This window comes from Rhincodon typus, chromosome 35 (genome assembly GCF_021869965.1).
Source record: "Rhincodon typus isolate 14 chromosome 35, sRhiTyp1.1, whole genome shotgun sequence".
Classification (NCBI taxonomy): Eukaryota; Metazoa; Chordata; class Chondrichthyes; order Orectolobiformes; family Rhincodontidae; genus Rhincodon; species Rhincodon typus.
In genome coordinates this window covers 5,390,475-5,410,132 of record NC_063366.1, presented here as the reverse complement: position 1 = coordinate 5,410,132, position 19,658 = coordinate 5,390,475, and the positions used below count along the sequence as shown (strand labels likewise).

Genomic DNA, 19,658 nt, shown 5'->3' with positions numbered 1-19,658 from the left:
ACTTGGTTCGTGACAAATGACTGCACCTCCCAGTCGCAAACCACTTCAACTCCCCCTCCCACTCCTTGGACGACATGTCTATCCTGGGCCTCCTCCAGTGCCACAACGATGCCACCCGAAGGCTGCAGAAACAGCACCTCATATTTCGCTTGGGAACCCTGCAGCCCAATGGTCTCAATGTGGACTTCACAAGCTTCAAAATCTCCCCACCCCCAACCTCATCCCAAGACCAACCCAGCTCCTCCCCGCCTCCCTAACCTGTCTGTCTTTTCTCCCGCCTATCTGCTCCTCCCACCTCACTGATCAACCCCCAACCCCACTTCCTACCTACTAGCCTCATCCCTGCCTCCTTGACCCGTCCGTCTTCCCTCAACTGACCAACCCCATCCCAACTCCCTACCTACACTCACCTTTACTGGCTCCATCCCCGCCTCTTTGACCTATCCGTCTTCTCGCCACCTATCTGCTCCTTCATCCACCTTCCATCATCGCCTTTCCCTCTCTCTATTTATTTCAGAATCCCCTTCCCTCCCCCATTTCTGAGGAAGGGTCCAGACGTCAGCCTTCCTGCTCCTCTGATGCTGCCTGGCCTGCTGTGTTCATCCAGCTCTACACCTGAGTATCGTGGTGTGTTGTAGTTGTATGATGATACTGTGATTCCATTCATGTGTTTACCTGAAGATAAACTTAGCCCACTGGCAGAGTCACAGAACTCTCTCTTTTATTCAAGTTATTAAATTGTAAAGTGAAACTTGTTCTGTCTAGTTTGAGAAATAGTTTGATTCTCACTGACACCTGTATTCTGTTCAGTCTAACATTACCTGTAAAATAAATCAGTTTGTTGGTGTATAATTGACCTTAACTTGAGAATGACCATCAGCCTATTTCCAGATGGTAGGAAAGATGTCCATGAACATGAATGATCAGGATCGTAGTGTCCAGTATAGATAACAAGGGTCTTATTAGTTAGTCTTGGAAAGCACTTCCTCAGGATTGAGGATGACTTACTTCACTCTGGTGTTGTGGGTCCTGAAGTGAATAAAGAATCCAGAACTATATCCTCACACCCTGCTGTAAATACTACATAAGGTGTTTCCTAAAGCAGGTGGGTGGATGTTTGGGTTTTCATGCATTCCTTCCACCTTTCACACTTGGACTCCGGGCCTGTTGGAGAATCTCAAAAAGGTTAGCTCAGATGTTTCTTTTCCAATTTGAGCAATTTTAGAGGTTTCCACAATTTGAAGGGGATGTTGCATTTGTTTCAGGCAGACTATCTAGATGTCCTTAAAGTGCTCTCTAGTAACTGCTTGCAATGACAACGGTTTGAGCAGAAAGCTTGTTTTGGGAGTCTTACGTCTAGCATACTGAAGATGTGGCCCTCCCAATGAAGCTGATTGACTACAACCAGAGCTTTGTTACTGGGAAACTTGAGGGGACACTGATAATTAGAGCACTTTCCTGTCAGTGGATTTACAGGATTTTGCAAAGGCATCACTGGTGGTATTTGCCAAGGGGTTTGTTGGTTCTGCTCCACATTGACCATGTCTTCAAAACGTATGTGGGACTGGACACAAGTATTGGTCAGTTATCTTTGCCATCAAATACTTTGTTCCTCAGATGGCCAAAGGCTATGCTGAGAGACTGGAGGCAATGTTGAATCATTGATGTCTACCCTGATGTCTAAAGGAGACTTTAAAACATGGAAATTGTCCAGTTTGTCCAGTGGCTTTTTGTGGACCTTGATAGCTGGGGGTGGGGGTGGGGGTGAGGTGGGGGGTGGAATGGTGGTGGTGGTTCGGTGTCATGGGATGGGAGCACTCTGGTTCAGAACTTCTCCCTTCTGGAGTTTTAGCCTGAGGCCCATTCTCTCATATATACCTCTGTGAATCCACCAACTATACTAAACAATTTCCACTTGTCCTGTAGAGAAGCTCCATGCAGCAGGGGACTTCATGGATATGAGGTGGAGCCAAGTAGCAAGGAAGATGGAGAAGAGCATCAATGTAACTACACAACCCTGCTTCACCCCAGTTTGTACGTGCACTGGGTGGATCTGTTAGAGAGGATTATACAATGCAATACAGCACAGGATCAGGCCCTTCAACTCACCAAGCCTGCGCTGATTCCCAGTCCTTAATAAGACCTACTACTTATTGCCCATGCGTGGTTTCTATCCCTCTGTTCACCTCCCATTCATGTGTTTATCATGATATGTCTTAAATGTTGATAACGTGCATGCTTCCACCACCTCCACTGGCAGTGCGTTCCCAGCACCCACCACCATCTGGGTGAAAAATTTTCCCCACAGTTTTCCCCTAAACTTTCTCCCTCTCACCTTGCACCTCTGCCCTCTTGTAGTTGAACTTTCCACTCTGGGAAAAAGCCTCTGACTATCCACCCTATCGATGCCTCTCATAATCTTGTAGACCTCTATCAGTCGCCCCTCAGTCTCCATCTTTCCAATAAAACAATCCAAGTTTATCTGACTTCCCTTCATAACTCAAACCCTCCAGACCAGGCAACATCCTGGTAAACCTTCTCTGCACCTTCTCCAAAGCATCCAAGCCATTCTGGTAGTGTGGCAACCAGAACTGCATGCAATATTCCAAATGTGGCCTAACTAAAGTTTTGTACAACTGTAACATAACTTGCCAACTTTTATACGCGATGCCCTGGCCAATGAAGGCAGGCATGCTGTATGCCTTCTTGACCACCTTATCCACCTGTGTTGCCATTTTCAAGGATCTGTGTACCTGTACGCCCAGATCCCTCTGTGTATCAATGCTCCTAAGGGTTCTGCTACTTACTGAATAATTCACACCTGAATTTGGTCTTCCAAAATTTATCACCTTGCATTTGTTCAGATTAAATTGCATCTAGAACATAGAACTTAGAACATTACAGCGCAGTACAGACCCTTCGGCCCTTGATGTTGCGCCGACCTGTGAAACCAATCTGAAACCCATCTAACCTAAACTATTCCATTATCATCCATATGTTTATCCAATGACCATTTAAATGCCCTTAAAGTTGGCAAGTCTACTACTTTTGCAGGCAGGGCATTCCACGCCCTTACCACTCTCTGAGTAAAGAACCTACCTCTGACATCTGTCCTATATCTATCACCCCTCAATTTAAAGCTATGTCCCTCGTGCTAGCCATCACCATCCGAGGAAAAAGGCTCCCACTGTCCATCCTATCTAATCCTCTGATCATCTTGTATGTCTCTATTAAGTCACCTCTTAACCTTCTTCTCTCTAACGAAAACAGCCTCAAGTCCCTCAGCCTTTCCTCATAAGACCTTCCCTCCATACCAGGCAACATCCTGGTAAATCTCCTCTGCACCCTTTGCAATGCTTCCACATCCTTCCTATAATGCGGTGACCAGAACTGTACGCAATACTCCAAGTGCAGCCGCACCAGAGTTTTGTACAGCTGCAACATGACCTCATGGCTCCGAAACTCAATCCCTCTACCAATAAAACCTAACACACCGTATGCCTTCTTAACAACCCTATCAACCTGGGTGGCAGCTTTCAGTGATCTATGCACATGGACACTGAGATCTCTCTGCTCATCCACACTATCAAGAATCTTACCATTAGCCCAGTACTCTGTATTCCTGTTACTCCTTCCAAAGTGAATCACCTCACACTTTTCCGCATTAAACTCCATTTGCCACCTCTCAGCCCAGCTCTGCAGCTTATCTATGTCCCTCTGTAACCTACAACATCCTTCCGCACTATCCACAACTCCACCGACTTCGGTGTTATCCGCAAATTTACTAACCCATCCTTCTACGCCCTCATCCAGGTCATTTATAAAAATGACAAACAGCAGTGGCCCCAAAACAGATCCTTGAGGTACACCACTAGTAACTGAACTCCAGGATGAACATTTCCCATCAACCACCACCCTCTGTCTTCTTACAGCTAGCCAATTTCTGATCCAAACCGCTAAATCACCCTCAATCCCATGCCTCCGTATTTTCTGCAATAGCCTACCATGGGGAACCTTATCAAATGCTTTACTGAAATCCATATACACCACATCAACCGCTTTACCCTCATCCACCTGTTTGGTCACCTTCTCAAAGAACTCAATAAGGTTTGTGAGGCACGACCTACCCTTCACAAAACCGTGTTGACTATCCCTAATCAAATTATTCCTTTCTAGATGATTATAAATCCTATCTCTTATAATCCTTTCCAACACTTTACCCACAACCGAAGTAAGGCTCACTGGTCTATAATTACCAGGGTTGTCTCTACTCCCCTTCTTGAACAAGGGGACAACATTTGCTAGTCTCCAGTCTTCTGGCACTATTCCTGTAGACAATGACAATATAAAGATCAAAGCCAAAGGCTCTGTAATCTCCTCCCTAGCTTCCCAGAGAATCCTAGGATAAATCCCATCCGGCCCAGGGGACTTATCTATTTTCACACCTTCCAGAATTGCTCACACCTCCTCCTTATGAACCTCAATCCCGTCTAGTCTAATAGCCTGTATCTCAGTATTCTCGACAACATTGTCTTTTTCCTGTGTGAATACTGACGAAAAATATTCATTTAGCGCCTCTGCTATCTCTTCGGACTCCATGCACAACTTCCCACTACTGTCCTTGACTGGCCCTAATCTTACTCTAGTCATTCTTTTATTCCTGACATACCTATAGAAAGCTTTAGGGTTTTCCTTGATCCTACCTGCTAAAGACTTCTCATGTCCTCTCCTGGCTCTTCTTAGCTCTCTCTTTAGGTCCTTCCTGGCTAACTTGTAATCTGCCATTTCTTTGCCCAAATCTGCCATCTATCCACCTCCCACTGTATCCTTTGATAATCCTCTTCACTATCTGCAACTCTGCCAATTTTGGTGTCATCCGCAAACTTACTAATCAGACCATCTACATTTTCCTCCAGATCATTTATATGTATTACAAACAGCAAAGGTTCCAGCTCTGAGCCCTGCAGAACACCACTCGTTACTGATTTCCATTCCGAAAAGCACCCTTCCACTGCTACTCTCTGTCTTCTATGACTAAGCCAGTTTTGTATCCATCTAGTCAGCTCTTTCTGAATCCCATGAGACTCTACCTTCTTTACCAGCCTGCCATAAAATACCTTATCGAATGACTGACTAAAGTCCACATAGACAACATCCACTGCCCTTCTCTCAATCATTCTTATCACTTCCTCAAAAATCTCAATCAAGTTGGTACGACATGACCTTCCCCGCACAAACTGATGCTGCCTATTGCTAGCAAGTCCATTTGTTTCCAAATGTGAATAAATCCTGTCTCTCAATATCTTCTCCAACAGCTTCCCAACCACTTATGTCAGGCTCACTGACCTGTAATTACCTGGATTATCTCTGTTATCACTTAAACAACAGAATAACATTGGTCATTCTCCAGTCCTCTGAAACCTCGCCTGAGGCCAAAGAGGATCCAAAGATATCTGTTATTTCCTCCCTTGCCGCCCACAGTATTCTGGGATAGATCCTATCTGGCCCTTGGGACTTGTCTACCTTAATGTATTTTAAGATACCCAACACTTCCTCCTTCATTATGTTGACCTGCCCGAGAATATTCACACACCTTTCCCTAACTTCAACATCCCTCATGGTCCACTCTTTGCTGAAATAAAGCATTCATTAAGGATCTCACCCAGTTCCTCTGGCTCAATACATAAGTTCCCTCCTTTGTCCTTGACTGGGCCTACTCTTTCCCTAGCTACCATCTTGCTCCTATAAGATTAGTGAACTGCCTTGGGATTCTCTTTAACCCTGCTGGCCAAGGACATTTCATAGCCCCTTTTAGCTCTCCTAACTCCCCGTTTGAGCTCCTTCCTACTTTTCCTATACTCTTCAAGGACTTTATCTGTTTTTACTTGCCTAGACCTTAGGTATGCTTCAGTTTTTTTTTATTAATCCTATCTGCTTTGGTTCCCATCCCCCTGCCACACAAGTTCAAACACCTTTCATGCTGTTGTGCAACAGATGGAGGGTGGTAATGAATTTCTGCAGGTAATCAAATTTGAGGAGGATGCCCCATAGTCCCTTGATGAAAGGTTTTGGGAGGTGAAAGAAGAACTGTTCTGAGGAAGGGTCATCGGACCTGAAAATGTTAACTCTGATTTTTTTCTTCACAGATGCTGCCAGACCTGCTGAGCTTTACCAGCAACTTCTGTTTTTGCTCCTGATTTACAGCATCCGCAGTTCTTGCAATTTTTATCATGTATAAAGGTTGCTGCTGCTCTCTGCACTTTTCTTAGACTTGTCTTTCTGTGAAGACTGTATTCACGCACAGTGCACATTGTGATTCCAGAAGGAGTTCCTCAGTCACTGGGAGGAGGTGATTGAGGAGGATTTTACAATGTCCTTCCCTGTGGCAGGCTGCAGTGGTTTTACCACAATTGGTCTTATGTCCTCTCATGAAGATGGTCACAATTACAGTATCTCGGAGATCTACCAGCCTGCTTTGTGACTTAGTAGCTCCTGGATCTCTGGCTCATTCTCATCAAACCAGCCTCAATGTTTCCTGGTAGAGAAACTTGGGAGTCTCCTCACAAACATTGTTTCAGATGGTTGCAAGGGCAGACCAAGCCCAGTGGACATTGTGGTCCCTGTTCACTGAGTATCATCAAATTAATTGTGAGGCACTGACTGACTAGGTCTTGAAAGTTCTTGACTCCATCGTCACTGAATTTCCTGCAGCAGTCTTTCTGCTGCTGCTGCTGTTGCTGTATTTGAGCCAGGCTGATGGCAATAGTAAACCAGATTTGGAGCGGCACAGTGGCTCAGTGGTTAGCACTGCTGCCTCACAGCGCCAGGGACCTGGGTTTGATTCCATCCTCGGGCGACTGTCTGTGTGGAGTTTGCACATTCTCACTGTGTCTGCGTGGGTTTTCTCTGGGTGCTCCGGTTTCCTCCCACAGTCCAAAGATGTGCAGGTTAGATGGATTGGCCATGCTAAAATTGCACAAAGTGTTTAGGATGTGTAGATTAGGTGGGGATGGGAGTGGTGAATGCTCTGAGGGTTGATGTTGACTTGCTGGGCTGAAGGCCCTATTCCACACTGTAGCAGTTCTATGGAAGTCTATAAATTAGGGGATGGTTGGTCCAGCAGTTGTCAGCTCCTGTCATGGTGCAAATCCTGCATGCATCCTTGTGCCCCTCTGCTCAGATATGTTGGAGATAAGTATAGATATAAATGATTGGATCAAGTCTTGTATTGTCTCTCTGACAAAATAAGGTGTATGTTTTGACCAGATCATGCTCTAGAAGTTTTGTCAGGAAGAGGACTTCATTGCTGTTTGCTAATGCTGTGCCTTCCTTGTGGAGTGCACCTTTTCAGAGGTTTCTGTTCCTCCCAACTCTGGCAATGGAATTCCTCTTCGGCCTTGTCCATTGCTTGTAGTATTGGGGCCAACATTGATTACTGCCTCTGGGTTGGGGTGAGCCAACATATCATGAGGGATCTGTTTATCCTACATGGAGTGGGGGCTTGCTGAGACAGTCAACAAGTTGTTTTTATCAGACAACACTACCTCCATGGAGTCAGCATTCTTCTTCTGGCGTACCTTTCCAGGAGAAGGTGTGCCTGCCACCTTGTTCTTTGAGCTAACCTTCTCCTGCCCACTATGTCTCATTCTGGGCAGCAATGACAATGCCAAGTCCAGGAACTCCAGTGCACATTCAGGTGTCTCACTGCTGGGGTTATCCATGAGGGTCCAGTCCCAAACTTCATTTTCAGATGGTGGAAGATGCCTATCTGTGGGATCTTTCAACGTGGGGTGGCAGTCACACTACAGGGTTCTGGTGGAGCAGATCTTTGTCCAACGGAAAGAGATATCCGAGATGATTGGAGATCACTGCTGCAGAAACGAGGATTATCATTATTATAAACTGTTGACTAAATTGACGTCACCCACAATATTCCCAAATCAAACAGCATTTTATTTGATTGTCCTCAGAACATGTAACTATAGTGCAGCAGAAGATAGCTTATTAAGCCAGTTAAGGGGCCTATAAGATCTCTGTAATGTAACAAGATGTTTATGATAGGCAGGTGGCCACAAATAGGTTCCAAGCTGCCAGCACTCTGGGTGGGTTTTCAAAGTTGCCAGTGATGAACAGGGACTCCCAGCTCCAACTTAGCCTGTGGTGATCTTTCTCCAGCATCAGGAGCCCTTGCTACCAGCCTCAGCCAGTAAATGTACCCTCTGGCCATTCACTGACTGCCCTGTGAAGCTTGTGTCAGAGGATACGGGGCTTTTGCTGCCTCCCCAGGTTCAAATACCCCTGCTCCGAGGCCTCAAAGAATTCCCTTTACTCACTATCACCGGACAAAGGGTCTATTTATGAATTGCCCAAATTAAAACTCAGGAGGTGGGTTTCACCCGATATTTCAGTTTGTTTATTGCTGTTTTTATCAAATGATGTTTTGTCCCTGGGTCACTGTCTCAGTGTGGGGCCTGTCTAATCCTCTCCCTCTCTCTCTCACACACACACAGATCTACACCGAGAAACCCAGGTCTATTTTGTTCAGGAGCGCAGTCCCAATAAACACTTTGATGTGTTGGTGGACGGAGATGAGGTTTTATACATGGACTTCAACCTGAAGAAGGAGGTGGCCCGGATCCCCGAGTTTCAGCACATTGTAATGCGGGGAGGAGAGGCGGGGATCTCAGCCAATATCGCCATCATGAAAAACAATTTTAATGTTTGGAAGAACCTGTCCCATGGGACCCCGGAACCGAAAGGTACGTAACTGCTTCAGTATCCCCAACATAAATGAAAACATGGAGCTGGAGTCTGGAGTGGAGTGGGATCTGGTCAGAGTAAACTGTGGAGCTGGATTTCTTCTGGGGCAGCATCTTTGCCTGACATAAACAACCCGCTTTTGAGCTGCTCTTGTTCCCTGACCCATGGTTCCTTGTGCACTGCCCCTATTCCTGAATTCACTTTCTATCTTCCCAATACCCGATCTTGTTTATTAAATCACAACCAGTTTGGGATTTGGAAGAAAGTAGTTTTGAGTCCTGATTCCATGGGAAATTTTAGCTGAGGACAGGGAGCTTCAAGATACAGAGGGCACAGACCTAGTGAAGTGTTTGTAAAAGAAATAAATGTGGTGGAAGAGAGAAACTTTTCGTGAAGTGAGTTGTTAGTGTCTGGAGCATACTGCCGTGGAAAGTGGTGGAGTCAGATTTAATCAAGACATTTAAGAGTGTGTTTTAAAATAAAACTATCAATTTAGACAGCCTCTGGTGAGATCCCCTGTGGAGGCTCCTTTACAAAGGGATTATTCCTTTTTCCTTCAGAAATCTGGGGTGGAGTGTGCTGCACTCAGCAGTCCTATTCAATAGTAAACTGAATAAGTTCACAGGGTGCTAGGCCACATGTAGATTTTGTCACCACAGGGAGACAGTTTTTCATATTTATATTGAATGTTTCATTTGCAGCCTCTTTTCAGTTTTTTTTTAAAGGGATTGTTTTTAAATTTTTCGTTGTACTTCAGCTCCATGCTCCTTTTCTATGGGCATCCCGTGCAGGGAGAAAGGAGGGAAGTAGGTGGGCAGATCGAAGACCCTCCTCATAGATGTCATTCTGGACCAAGGTGGATTCAGGTAGTGGACCATATATGGGGTCATAGAATCCAAGTACCTGCCCCTCTTTCAGGTTATGTCCATGCTGAGGTGTCGATTGACAGGGAGCTTGCAGTGTCCACCATAGAGACCTCTAGAAACCTGCGGGCAGCACGGGGCTGGGGTGCATTATCACACTGGAGAATGTTATTTGATTTGATTTGATAAGTTTCCTTTCCTGTTCTGTAGGTCTCCATTCAGCATTTGATTTATTTTTGTTACAGTACCTCATCATGGGCTGATTAGTGTTTTCTTTAAAAGGAGTAGACAGCCATGTACTATGATCCCCTCCATTTCCCACTGCCTGGACCTATTAATAACCACCTCGGCCAGGCCCAGAAGCAGACCCACAAGGAGATCCTCCAATATGCTGCCAAGAGGGTCCTATATCTTTATCCAAATAGGAATGAAGTGCAGGGTTACAATAAAAAGGCAGAAGAATGGCATTAAGTTAAAATGTTCAAAGAGCCAAAGAGGAGTTGATGGACTGAATGGATTCCTTCTGCACTGTAACAATTATGTGTTTCTGTGTGCTAAGTGGAGAAGGCGGAGAATTCTTCTCATTTGTGTGCAAAATGGAGAATGTTGATACCATACGGTGATCACCAATGTCAAACCCTATCATCACATGTTTCTGTACACATACAACGTTATTTATTCAAGCATTCCCCATTTCATAGTAAAAAATTGTATACAAAATACAGTACTGAAAGCATTCTGATGGTTCTATAATGTGTTGAGACCACTATTATTTTTCTTTTATTTTTCTCATTTTGTTTGGAATTGTGAGTTGCAGTTGAGAGTTAAATTTTAACTTCGAACAGTAGCTTATTTTTAAAAAAGAGAGAACAAAAAACTGATATTTTCTGTTGGGAAATAGCCTGGAAAGGTAATGTATGTTAATTACTGCTCAAAAAAAGCACTATAATCTATTCAACATCGAGATATTGTTATCATCAAGGACTGGAAGCTAGTTGGATGTTTAATTGGTCAATCAAGGGAGGACTGGTACTGGCCAGCCAAGCATAGAAAATGTTGGAAGAAAAGAGAATCCAAAAGGAGAACTGGGTCTGACTGGGGATTTGGAGCAGGGCGCAGAGTTGCTTTGGAAGCTACAAGACTGTTTTTGTATTTGGTTTTGCTCTTTCTAGTTATTCTCCAGTTATCGATTTGTTGAAAGTCCTAAGAACCGCAGCATGTAAGAATTAAGTAAGGTCTGTAAAGCTATTTGCGTTGACCAATGATCTCAGAATTTAAGCAAGATACAATCCTATGTGCCTGTAATACAAACCATTCCATTTCATGAAGGCCTCGTATTCTTCATTGAAATGGTTACCTAACTGGCAACTTACAGTTCTTTTATTTAAAAAAAGTCCCCTGTATAATTATCACTGTTTGTCTGTCTGTCAGTATGTGAGTTGGAGTTGGTGATTGAAGATATTAAATTAAGTTACCTAGTAGTTCTTCTGTGTTTTGCTAAAGTTGCATTATTCATAATAAATTGTTAATTTTTGTTTAATTAATAAACTTGGTGTGCAGATTGTTTATTCTTAAAGTCAGGTAAGGAACAGTTGAGCAGTTTTGTAGTTTACTTGTGGTTGACTGAAGCCAGTTGAAATGATATGTTTTGCTAATTTTGGTGGCTGCATCCGAGTAAAGTTTTGTCAAGGTTTCACATCTACTGTAGGGAACTTTGTCCTGTGATGTCTTTAATATTCTATATCAGTTGGGTAGCTAACCAACAAATGTAGGGAGCCTGCATGGTCCTACCAGGAGCTTTTACATTGCTTTTGCGCCACCCCGCGCCACTCCCTCCCAAAACAACATCTTACCTTGGTAACTAGGGATGGACAATAAATGTGACCTTTACGTATTACACACACCTTGACAGCAACTAACATCAGTATGGGACAGACATTTTGAGGTACTGTCGTTCTTTGTAATTTTAAATTGAGGTTGCATCTGTCATCAAAGGTGGTTATCAAAGGACCTACAGAGCTCCTGAAAAAAGAGTAGATCATTTTCTCAGTTAAGGTTTTGCTCCAATTAAGATCATTTGGTACCAAGGAGATTGACTTTTGTTTCATTGGCTGTTTTCTGGATTTTGCTGTGTATACAAAGGAATTCCATAGAATCCCTACAGTGTGGAAACAGGCCATTTGGCCCAACAAGTCCACTCTGACACTCAGAACATCCCACCCAAACACGTACTGCATAACCCACCTAATCTACACATCCCTGAACACTACAGACAATTTAGCATGGCTAATCCATCTAACCTGCACATCTTTGGACTGTGGGAAGAAACTGGAGCACCCGGAGGAAAACCAAGCAGACACAGGGAGAATGTGCAAACTCCACACAGACAGTTGGGATCAAACCTGGGTCCCTGGCGCTGTGAGGCAGCAGTGCTGACCACTGAGCCACCGTGCCATTCATTGTATGTAAAGGACTTGAGAATATACTGAGGATGAGATTAGGAGCTATATAAATGTGAACTGATAGTCTGCTAATGATTAGGAATTAGTTATATGGTAGTTGCTCTTTAACATTTTCCACATTGGTTAATTGTACCCATTGCTATGTGCTGTGTCTCTCCACAGTTGCCCCTCAGATTGCCATGTATCCTGAAGAGCCTGTTGAATGGGGGCAGCCCAACACATTGATCTGTCTGGCTGATAGATTCTACCCTCCACACATCAGCATGACATTGTTGAGGAACAGTGAGCCAGTGACTGACGGAGTCAACATTACGGAGTTCTATATGAAACAGGATTATTCCTACCAGAGATTCACATACCTGAGCTTCATCCCGAATCCTGGAGACATGTATTCCTGTCACGTGGAACATGAGGGGCTGCAGAATCCAACAACTGTATTCTGGGGTCAGTATTGATTTCATTGAAAAAGCGGAATTTAGCCCCGGTGTCGAATAAACTGCTGGATGATGCTATCCTTCTTTTTTCTTGAAAGGTCTCTTTTTTTGTCAATAGAGCAGGTAGAATCCCATGCAATAAGATTTAATTAGTAATTAGCATGACTGGCTGTTGAGTGGTTGTGATTAAGACCCTAGACTAGGGTCTGACAAATTACTCACAACATCTGTAAGTAATTCACATTGTGAGAAAAAACCTTTATTGTATAATCTTCAGAAACATATTTCTGGTCAATGTTGAACTTATCCAGCCTTGGTGCTGCAGAAAATAAATTTAAAAATAGATTTACCATATAAAGCAGCATCATACCAACTGCAATATATGTCCATTTACATTTTGGGATTTATTTTTCTTTGTTCTACATGTTCTACACACTTTGACTTCTGCAGTTTAGATAACTTACACAGCTTACTTCAGCAATATTGAAATCCAGGACGATTCAGAAAAGAGAGCTCCAAGATTTACCTGATGCCTTGTCTTGTTTCTGAGCAACTGAATATAACACCAAACCCTGCTTTAAATCTTTCAAAGTAAAACTAGGAAACTGAAGCTTCATTGGAAAATTTGTTATTCACATAATCTATTTCATATGGCATTTCCAACATTAAGTTAGCAAATATAAACTCTTCTATGTCTCTGCCTCTGATCATTATCTGATTTCTTTTCTACTCTTTCTTCTTGCTTACTTTGTCTTCAATTCTTTTAATTCTGTTTCTTCTTCTCCTTCTCACTCTAAACATTGACCCTTTGGAGGTTCCAAAGAATATGCTCCTAAATGACCATTGTCCTTTCTCCTCCACTTTGAACTCCTTACTTTTGTTCACAGACCAAGTTCTGAGTACCCTCACAAGGAAACATGTGATTGGTTGGTTAGTATTTTTTCTCCTTTATCTCTGAAACTCATAATTTATTAGTAATTGAAAGGTTTTATTAATAGTAATAAGATTTACTTACAGAAGTAAATATTATTATGGTAATAGCATGTATAATTATAAACAAGGAAAAATTAATTGATTAACATATACCCAGAAGAGAAAATGTGTTGAGACTGCAGTATGTAGGATCTTGTCTGCAATTTGAGGAAGTTTGACTGAGTTAATAAGCTGCAGTCAAATTAGAGAGAGTGCGATGCATCACCGAAGAAGAAAATTACCTGGACACTTTGTAAAAGAAGGCAGTCATGCTTTGTTTTTATTCATTCATGGGACATGAGGCGATCGAGCAAGACCAGCAATTATTGCCCATCTCTAATGGCTTTGAACTGGCTTGCTCGCTGATTTTTGGAGGCCAGTTAAGTATCAACCACATTGTTGTGAGTCTGAATTCACATGTAATCACAGACCAGGTAACAACAGCAGATTTCCTTCCTTAAAGGGTGCTAGTGAATTAAATGGGTTTTTACGGAAATCAACACGGCAGTCATTACTGAAACTAGCTTTGAATTCCACTAACAACTTTACTGGTATTTGAATGCATGTCCCCAGACTGTTAGGCTTGGTCCTTGGATTATGAGTCCAATGACATTACCATTACACCACCAGTGACAGGAGAATTTGACTGTGAGTGTAGCAAGTAAATAGATTGACAAGGTCAAAGTTGCGGAGTCTTGGCCCCTGCAATTGTCCAACAGGTTCCAGATTCTTGCAGCTTGTGTGGCTGCAAGGTTGATAAGCCAAATGGCCATAGCACCATGGATGCCAATCAAGCATGAAAATTAAATGAATAATGTGGCTCTATGGGACAATGTAGTCAGAGGGATAAATATTGTTTTTTGTAACTGGGAGCAGGAGCCCAGAGACTGTTTTGCCTGTCTGATGCCATAGTTCAGGACACTTGCTGGGGAGAAAATTTCAGTAGGAGGCAGGGGTCCAATGCAGCCACCATAGTAGCTCTAGTGGCATCACAGTGGTACTGCTTCCCACAAATCCACAGTGTTCACACTTAAAACACAAAAGTAACTAAAATACTCAGCCAGTTACAAACCATCAGGTCAGTTACCTTAATTAAAACTAGGAGAATGTACACATCTGATTGCTTCGCACTGAATACTTGCATTGGAGGAATATTATAGTATTATTGCTTTAAGAGCCTTGGTGGTTAAGAGCTCCATATTCAGTTGAGTCAAGGCATGATGTCATCATGTGACCAGAGGCCACAGTCACTCTACATTGCCGCACCCTATGCCAAGGATGTGTCCAGAGGTTACCCTGTGCTCTTAAAGGTCTTCAGGTAATTAGAATCCAAGAGCCTAATTCTATTACACATGTACAGAACAAACAATCACTACATGATACGCAGTGGTGATTATTCTCTTTAAAAACCAAACTGAAACAAAATAGGAGATAATACAGCTTAAAGACATGGAGAAGTAGCAGGCAAGATTCAAAAGCACTCCAGAAGACAAAAGTTCCCAGAGTTCAAAAATCAGAAGTGCAAAGAACAGAAGAGAAGAAGGTTTCTTTCACAAACTGAGAGTACCTTTGAGCCAGACAAAGCCATCCAGATAACTGTTCAAGAATGGACAATTTAAACTTTAAAGGTCGTCGCGAACCATATCCATACTGAACAGAAAAGTGCATCCAAACTCAAAGGAAAAAGAGTTGGCTTGCAATCGGGACACTGTAGAGTCAACAGAATAAATTTTGAAACAAGTTTTAGAACGGAAAATAGAAAAGACACACTTAATGTAGTGCACACAAGTAGTGCACAAAACAAAATACAGTGTGAATCACAGCAAAAATGCTGCTGAAGGGTCTTATATGGTGTCCCACAGTAATAATAGTGTTTTAAAAAGGCAAGGAGCAGAATAAGGGTGGATCCCAAATCCTACAGCATGAACAGGAAAGCCACAAATATCCTATCTGAGTTCAAACTTTTTAAATGAAGATCACAAGCTCTGCTTCATAGACTAAGCTGTTGTGGAACCAGATACACAATCTGAGAAAATACTGATTGCAGTTGGAAACAAGGGGTTACACTGAACCAATGGCTTATTTCAGGAGGACCAGAAAGATCCCACAACGTTATGGAAAGTTACACAAAGCTGATTTTCTAGAAGAATAAATTTTATAATTCATTGCTTATAATTGATATCCTACAGGAATCAATAGATCAATTTGTCAGTAATCTCAATAAAAAGGGCAACAAATATGATTTTTCCAAGACTGAGCTGTCAGAGTGGATGTAGGAGATGATGATTACTTCAACGCCTATTGAAGTGTTCTGAAAAGGCCTCTTGTGGAAGAAATAGCATTTGTTCACTGCTAGCAGATGGCAGAAATGTGAAGCTATTGTAGCCAGACCACAGCATCTGTAAGCATTAGGTGTTGCCAACATTGCCGCCAGACACATAAATCAAGCAAACTGTGTGATAAGTGTGATACATGGCACACTGCTGAGCTGTCCGATAGTTCAGGTTCTGTGTAAGATATGCTGTACTAAAGAATGCTGGCCCCCACCCCGTGCAAAAAACCTGGTTCTAAGAGCTAACCTGAATCTACAGCAGGAGAAACTGAGCAGATGACAGTTTTAGCAGTATGTCAAAAGCAGCAGAAAAAAATTATGCAAGCCATACACCACGTTCACAGCAAAAATACTCAAGATAAGGCCCTGAGTGGAATAACATCCAACCAGAGGACAAACGGGCTTTCACATTATGAATGTTGTTCACAGTAAGATGTTAGCCAGCTGGAACCTTCTGCCACAAACCAACCAGCACTGGCAGAACTACCAGAAAAACTGTGACTATCCACAGATCGCCAAGCTACCCATGGTAGCAGAAGAGATGAAGAATATTCTCATTAAGTCAGTCTAGGATTAACAACAATTGTACTTGGATAGATTTAAAGTCATAGGAAGTTTCAATGTGATGCTGTATTGCACTTCAAAGAACTTAAAATTCCATCAATTGACCCTCCCAGATAGTGTCGAGTTCACTTACAGCAAAAGCTTAAATACAAGCTTGAGGACATAGAATGCACTGGCATCATTCATCATGTGCATCACCATGTAAATACCTCCGATTCACTAAGTAGATTGCCAAACCTGAGCAAGGATGGCAGCATTATACTGGATCTGCATGTTGACAGCATGGACATAGAGGTAGAAGATTTTCTCAAAGTCGATTTATTGCAGTTTGTTGGACAACATTAACTCGAACCAGTTAACAACCCATAGCCAAAGGCACAGTGAGATGTTATCTTTGAAAGGTGGCCTGATTCGATGAGAGATCTCAGACACTCTCAGATGTTTTTGGCCTTTATAGAGGTGGGCTCAGTATCTCAAGAGGCATCATTTTCAAAGGTAAACAAGTACTCATGCCAAAAGCTCTCTGTCAGGGCGTATTGATGCAACTCCACCAAGGACTTATGGGCATAGAGCAGATGAGATGACTTTCATGTGATACAGTCTATTACCAGGGATGAACAGTGACATTGAAAACTAAGTGAGAATGTGGGAGGCATGTCAGAACCACCAGCCATAGCAACGTAGAGAACATTTATATCCATGTGGAATTTTATCATTCCCTTGGCCCAAAATCAGCACTGATCTAGTTATCATGAATGGAGATGGCTTCATCTTAGTCACTGATTTATTTCAACAAATGTCCAGTTATCAGATAGGGAAAGGACACTTCAAGTGTGCCCATGGTAGACAAATTAAACACCGTGTTCAGTCTATTTTTCTGAAGAAGGGTCTAGGCCCGAAACGTCAGCCTTCCTGCTCTTCTGATGCTGCTTGGCCTGCTGTGTTCATCCAGCTCTACACCTTGTTATCTCACCGTGTTCAGTCTGTTTGGTGCAGCTGAAGAAATTATTTCTGACAAAGGGCTGCAGAACACAGGCAGACTTTTCATGGACAATTGTGCCAAATGCATAAACAATGTGACATCCTCACCACATCACCCCTGATCAAGCACTGAACAAGTGTTATGCACCGTTAAATCATTCATCCTTGCGATAATGAAACAAGATTTCCATGTGCCATGTTACACCTCAGAGCCATACTTCTGAAAATATGGATACCAGTGGGCGTCCTGTTTGGAAGGTAAGTAAGAATGATCTTGCTAATCTGCCACCTGTACAAACTATCCAAGGTTCAGCATCCACTTCAGCACAAAGTGTCAAGGGAGGATGAAGATGGTAAGTGACCAACATGCAGATGCAGAATTACCTCAACTACGAGTGGGACAAATGGTCAGAGTCACACACCCCATAATGGAAACATGGCTATTCACAGAGATTTCCAAAGTGCACAGTGAGTCCAAGTCTTACAAAGGCACAGCATCAAACAGAGCAACGTTGAGGCGGAACAGAAACCAGCTAACGGAAAAGTATAATACACCAATTTTACACAGCGGACATGAAAGAACAGAATCAGAATATGTTGGTGCGATGGAACACCAGGACAACGATCAACACTCTGACATCATATCTGTGAATCAAGAAAGCCAAGAGCAAAATTCAAACATCTCTGGAAGGTTATATCACAATAAGATTCAGAAGATTTGTCAAACCATCAAAACAATTTGGGCTCTTAGACTCTGTACTTGTAAATTTTACAGTCCTTATCTCTGTAACTAATTTTGATCTAATGCATTGTCTATATGTTTCCACATTTATTTCATGAGAAGGATTTGTTGTATTCTTGCTTTAAGAGCTTCATATGCAATTTGGCCAAGGGCCAGTGTATCATTATGGGTCTAGAGACCATGGTCACTCTGTGTTGCAGCACTACAGAGCAAGGATGTGTCTAGTGGTTATGCTGTATTAAACGTCTTAGCTTCAGCTGTAATAAGTCCACAAGAGATCTTCAAGCAAACGAAATCCACATATCTTATTTATGTTATCTGTAGATGGCATAAACGATCACTATAATAACCAATAAAGATAGTGTTCTGCATTCTGCCCCACTCACCTGTCCCAGTCAGGTTTGTTGGCTTCAGTCAGTGTGGCTCCTCACTTGAGCAGGCTTGTGGGCCCTTACACTTTAGGTTGGTTATGAAGGAGCCAAATTCATGGAGAAGTACTCATCAGACAGTGGAGGAAGAAGTCTTTCCCACCAATTACATGTCTCTAATGTATAGGCAGGTTTGTGAACACATGGGTTTCCCGTCTTCACCCAACAAGATGGCACCCATGAACATAACTCCAGCAGGCTGGGTATTAACGAACGTACAGGACATGCAAGTGAATATAAAAGAGCCTCTGATAGCCGACCTGCCTGAAAAGAACTGAAAACTTAATTTGCCACACTTTAACCTATACATGGGAAACTGAATTTTTACCTCCTACCCGATTTAATTTTCCCACCTGCACTGCAGGCCCAGAAGATTCTATGCATGGGTGAAAGTCCAAGGTTATGACTATAAAGATTGAAAGATATTTGACATTTTGAAATGATGAGAAGCTAGGAGAAAGTGGTTGAGTACCTCTGTTAATTCATAGTGACATGAACACAGTAAATGACCTTGGCTCAAATGAGCAAGATGTAAAACAGTCTGGTACAGATCAGAAATGGAAAAGTAAGAGGTCACTTGTAAGTGTAGTTGAATTGACTCCCTAAAAGTAGTGAAACTGTAGGAGAGAATATACAGGAAGAAGTAAATGTATCATGTAAGAAAGATACTCCAATAATCATTTTCATGTAGATTTGGGTCAGCCAGATTGGCAATGATAACCAGGAAAACAAAATCATAGTGTATATTCCATACAATTTTTTCAAGCATTACATTCTAGAGCTAACCACAGGAGCAGGCTATTCTAAATGTGATAATGTGCAATGAGACAGGATTAACAAATAACCTCATGGTAAAGAAGCCTCAATTAAAACATAATAATATTTTTCATTCAGTTTGAAAGTGAGAAGTGTGTGTGTGTCAAATGGTAAAGATAATTATAAGGATGTGAAGACAGCATTGGCTAAAGTGAACTGGAAAACTAGCACAAAGGTAAGACAGTAGAGATGAAGAGGCAAAGATAGTAAGAACTGCCGATGCTGGAGTCTGAGATAACACAGTGTGGTGCTGGAGAAAAACAGCGGGCCAGGCAGCATCAGAGGAGCAGGAAAGCTGACGTTT

At 42.5% G+C, this 19,658-nt stretch overlaps 1 protein-coding gene across 1 annotated transcript in view; it reads left to right on the top strand.

Moving 5' to 3' along the window:
* LOC109936352 (H-2 class II histocompatibility antigen, A-Q alpha chain-like) overlaps positions 1-19,658 on the top strand; it is a 36,250-nt gene that overhangs the window by 8,890 nt on the left and 7,702 nt on the right. Inside the window, exons 2-3 of the mRNA XM_048616904.1 lie at positions 8,511-8,759; positions 12,248-12,529. Coding sequence (XP_048472861.1) covers positions 8,511-8,759; positions 12,248-12,529 — 531 coding nt within the window. The remainder of the gene's footprint in view (positions 1-8,510; positions 8,760-12,247; positions 12,530-19,658) is intronic.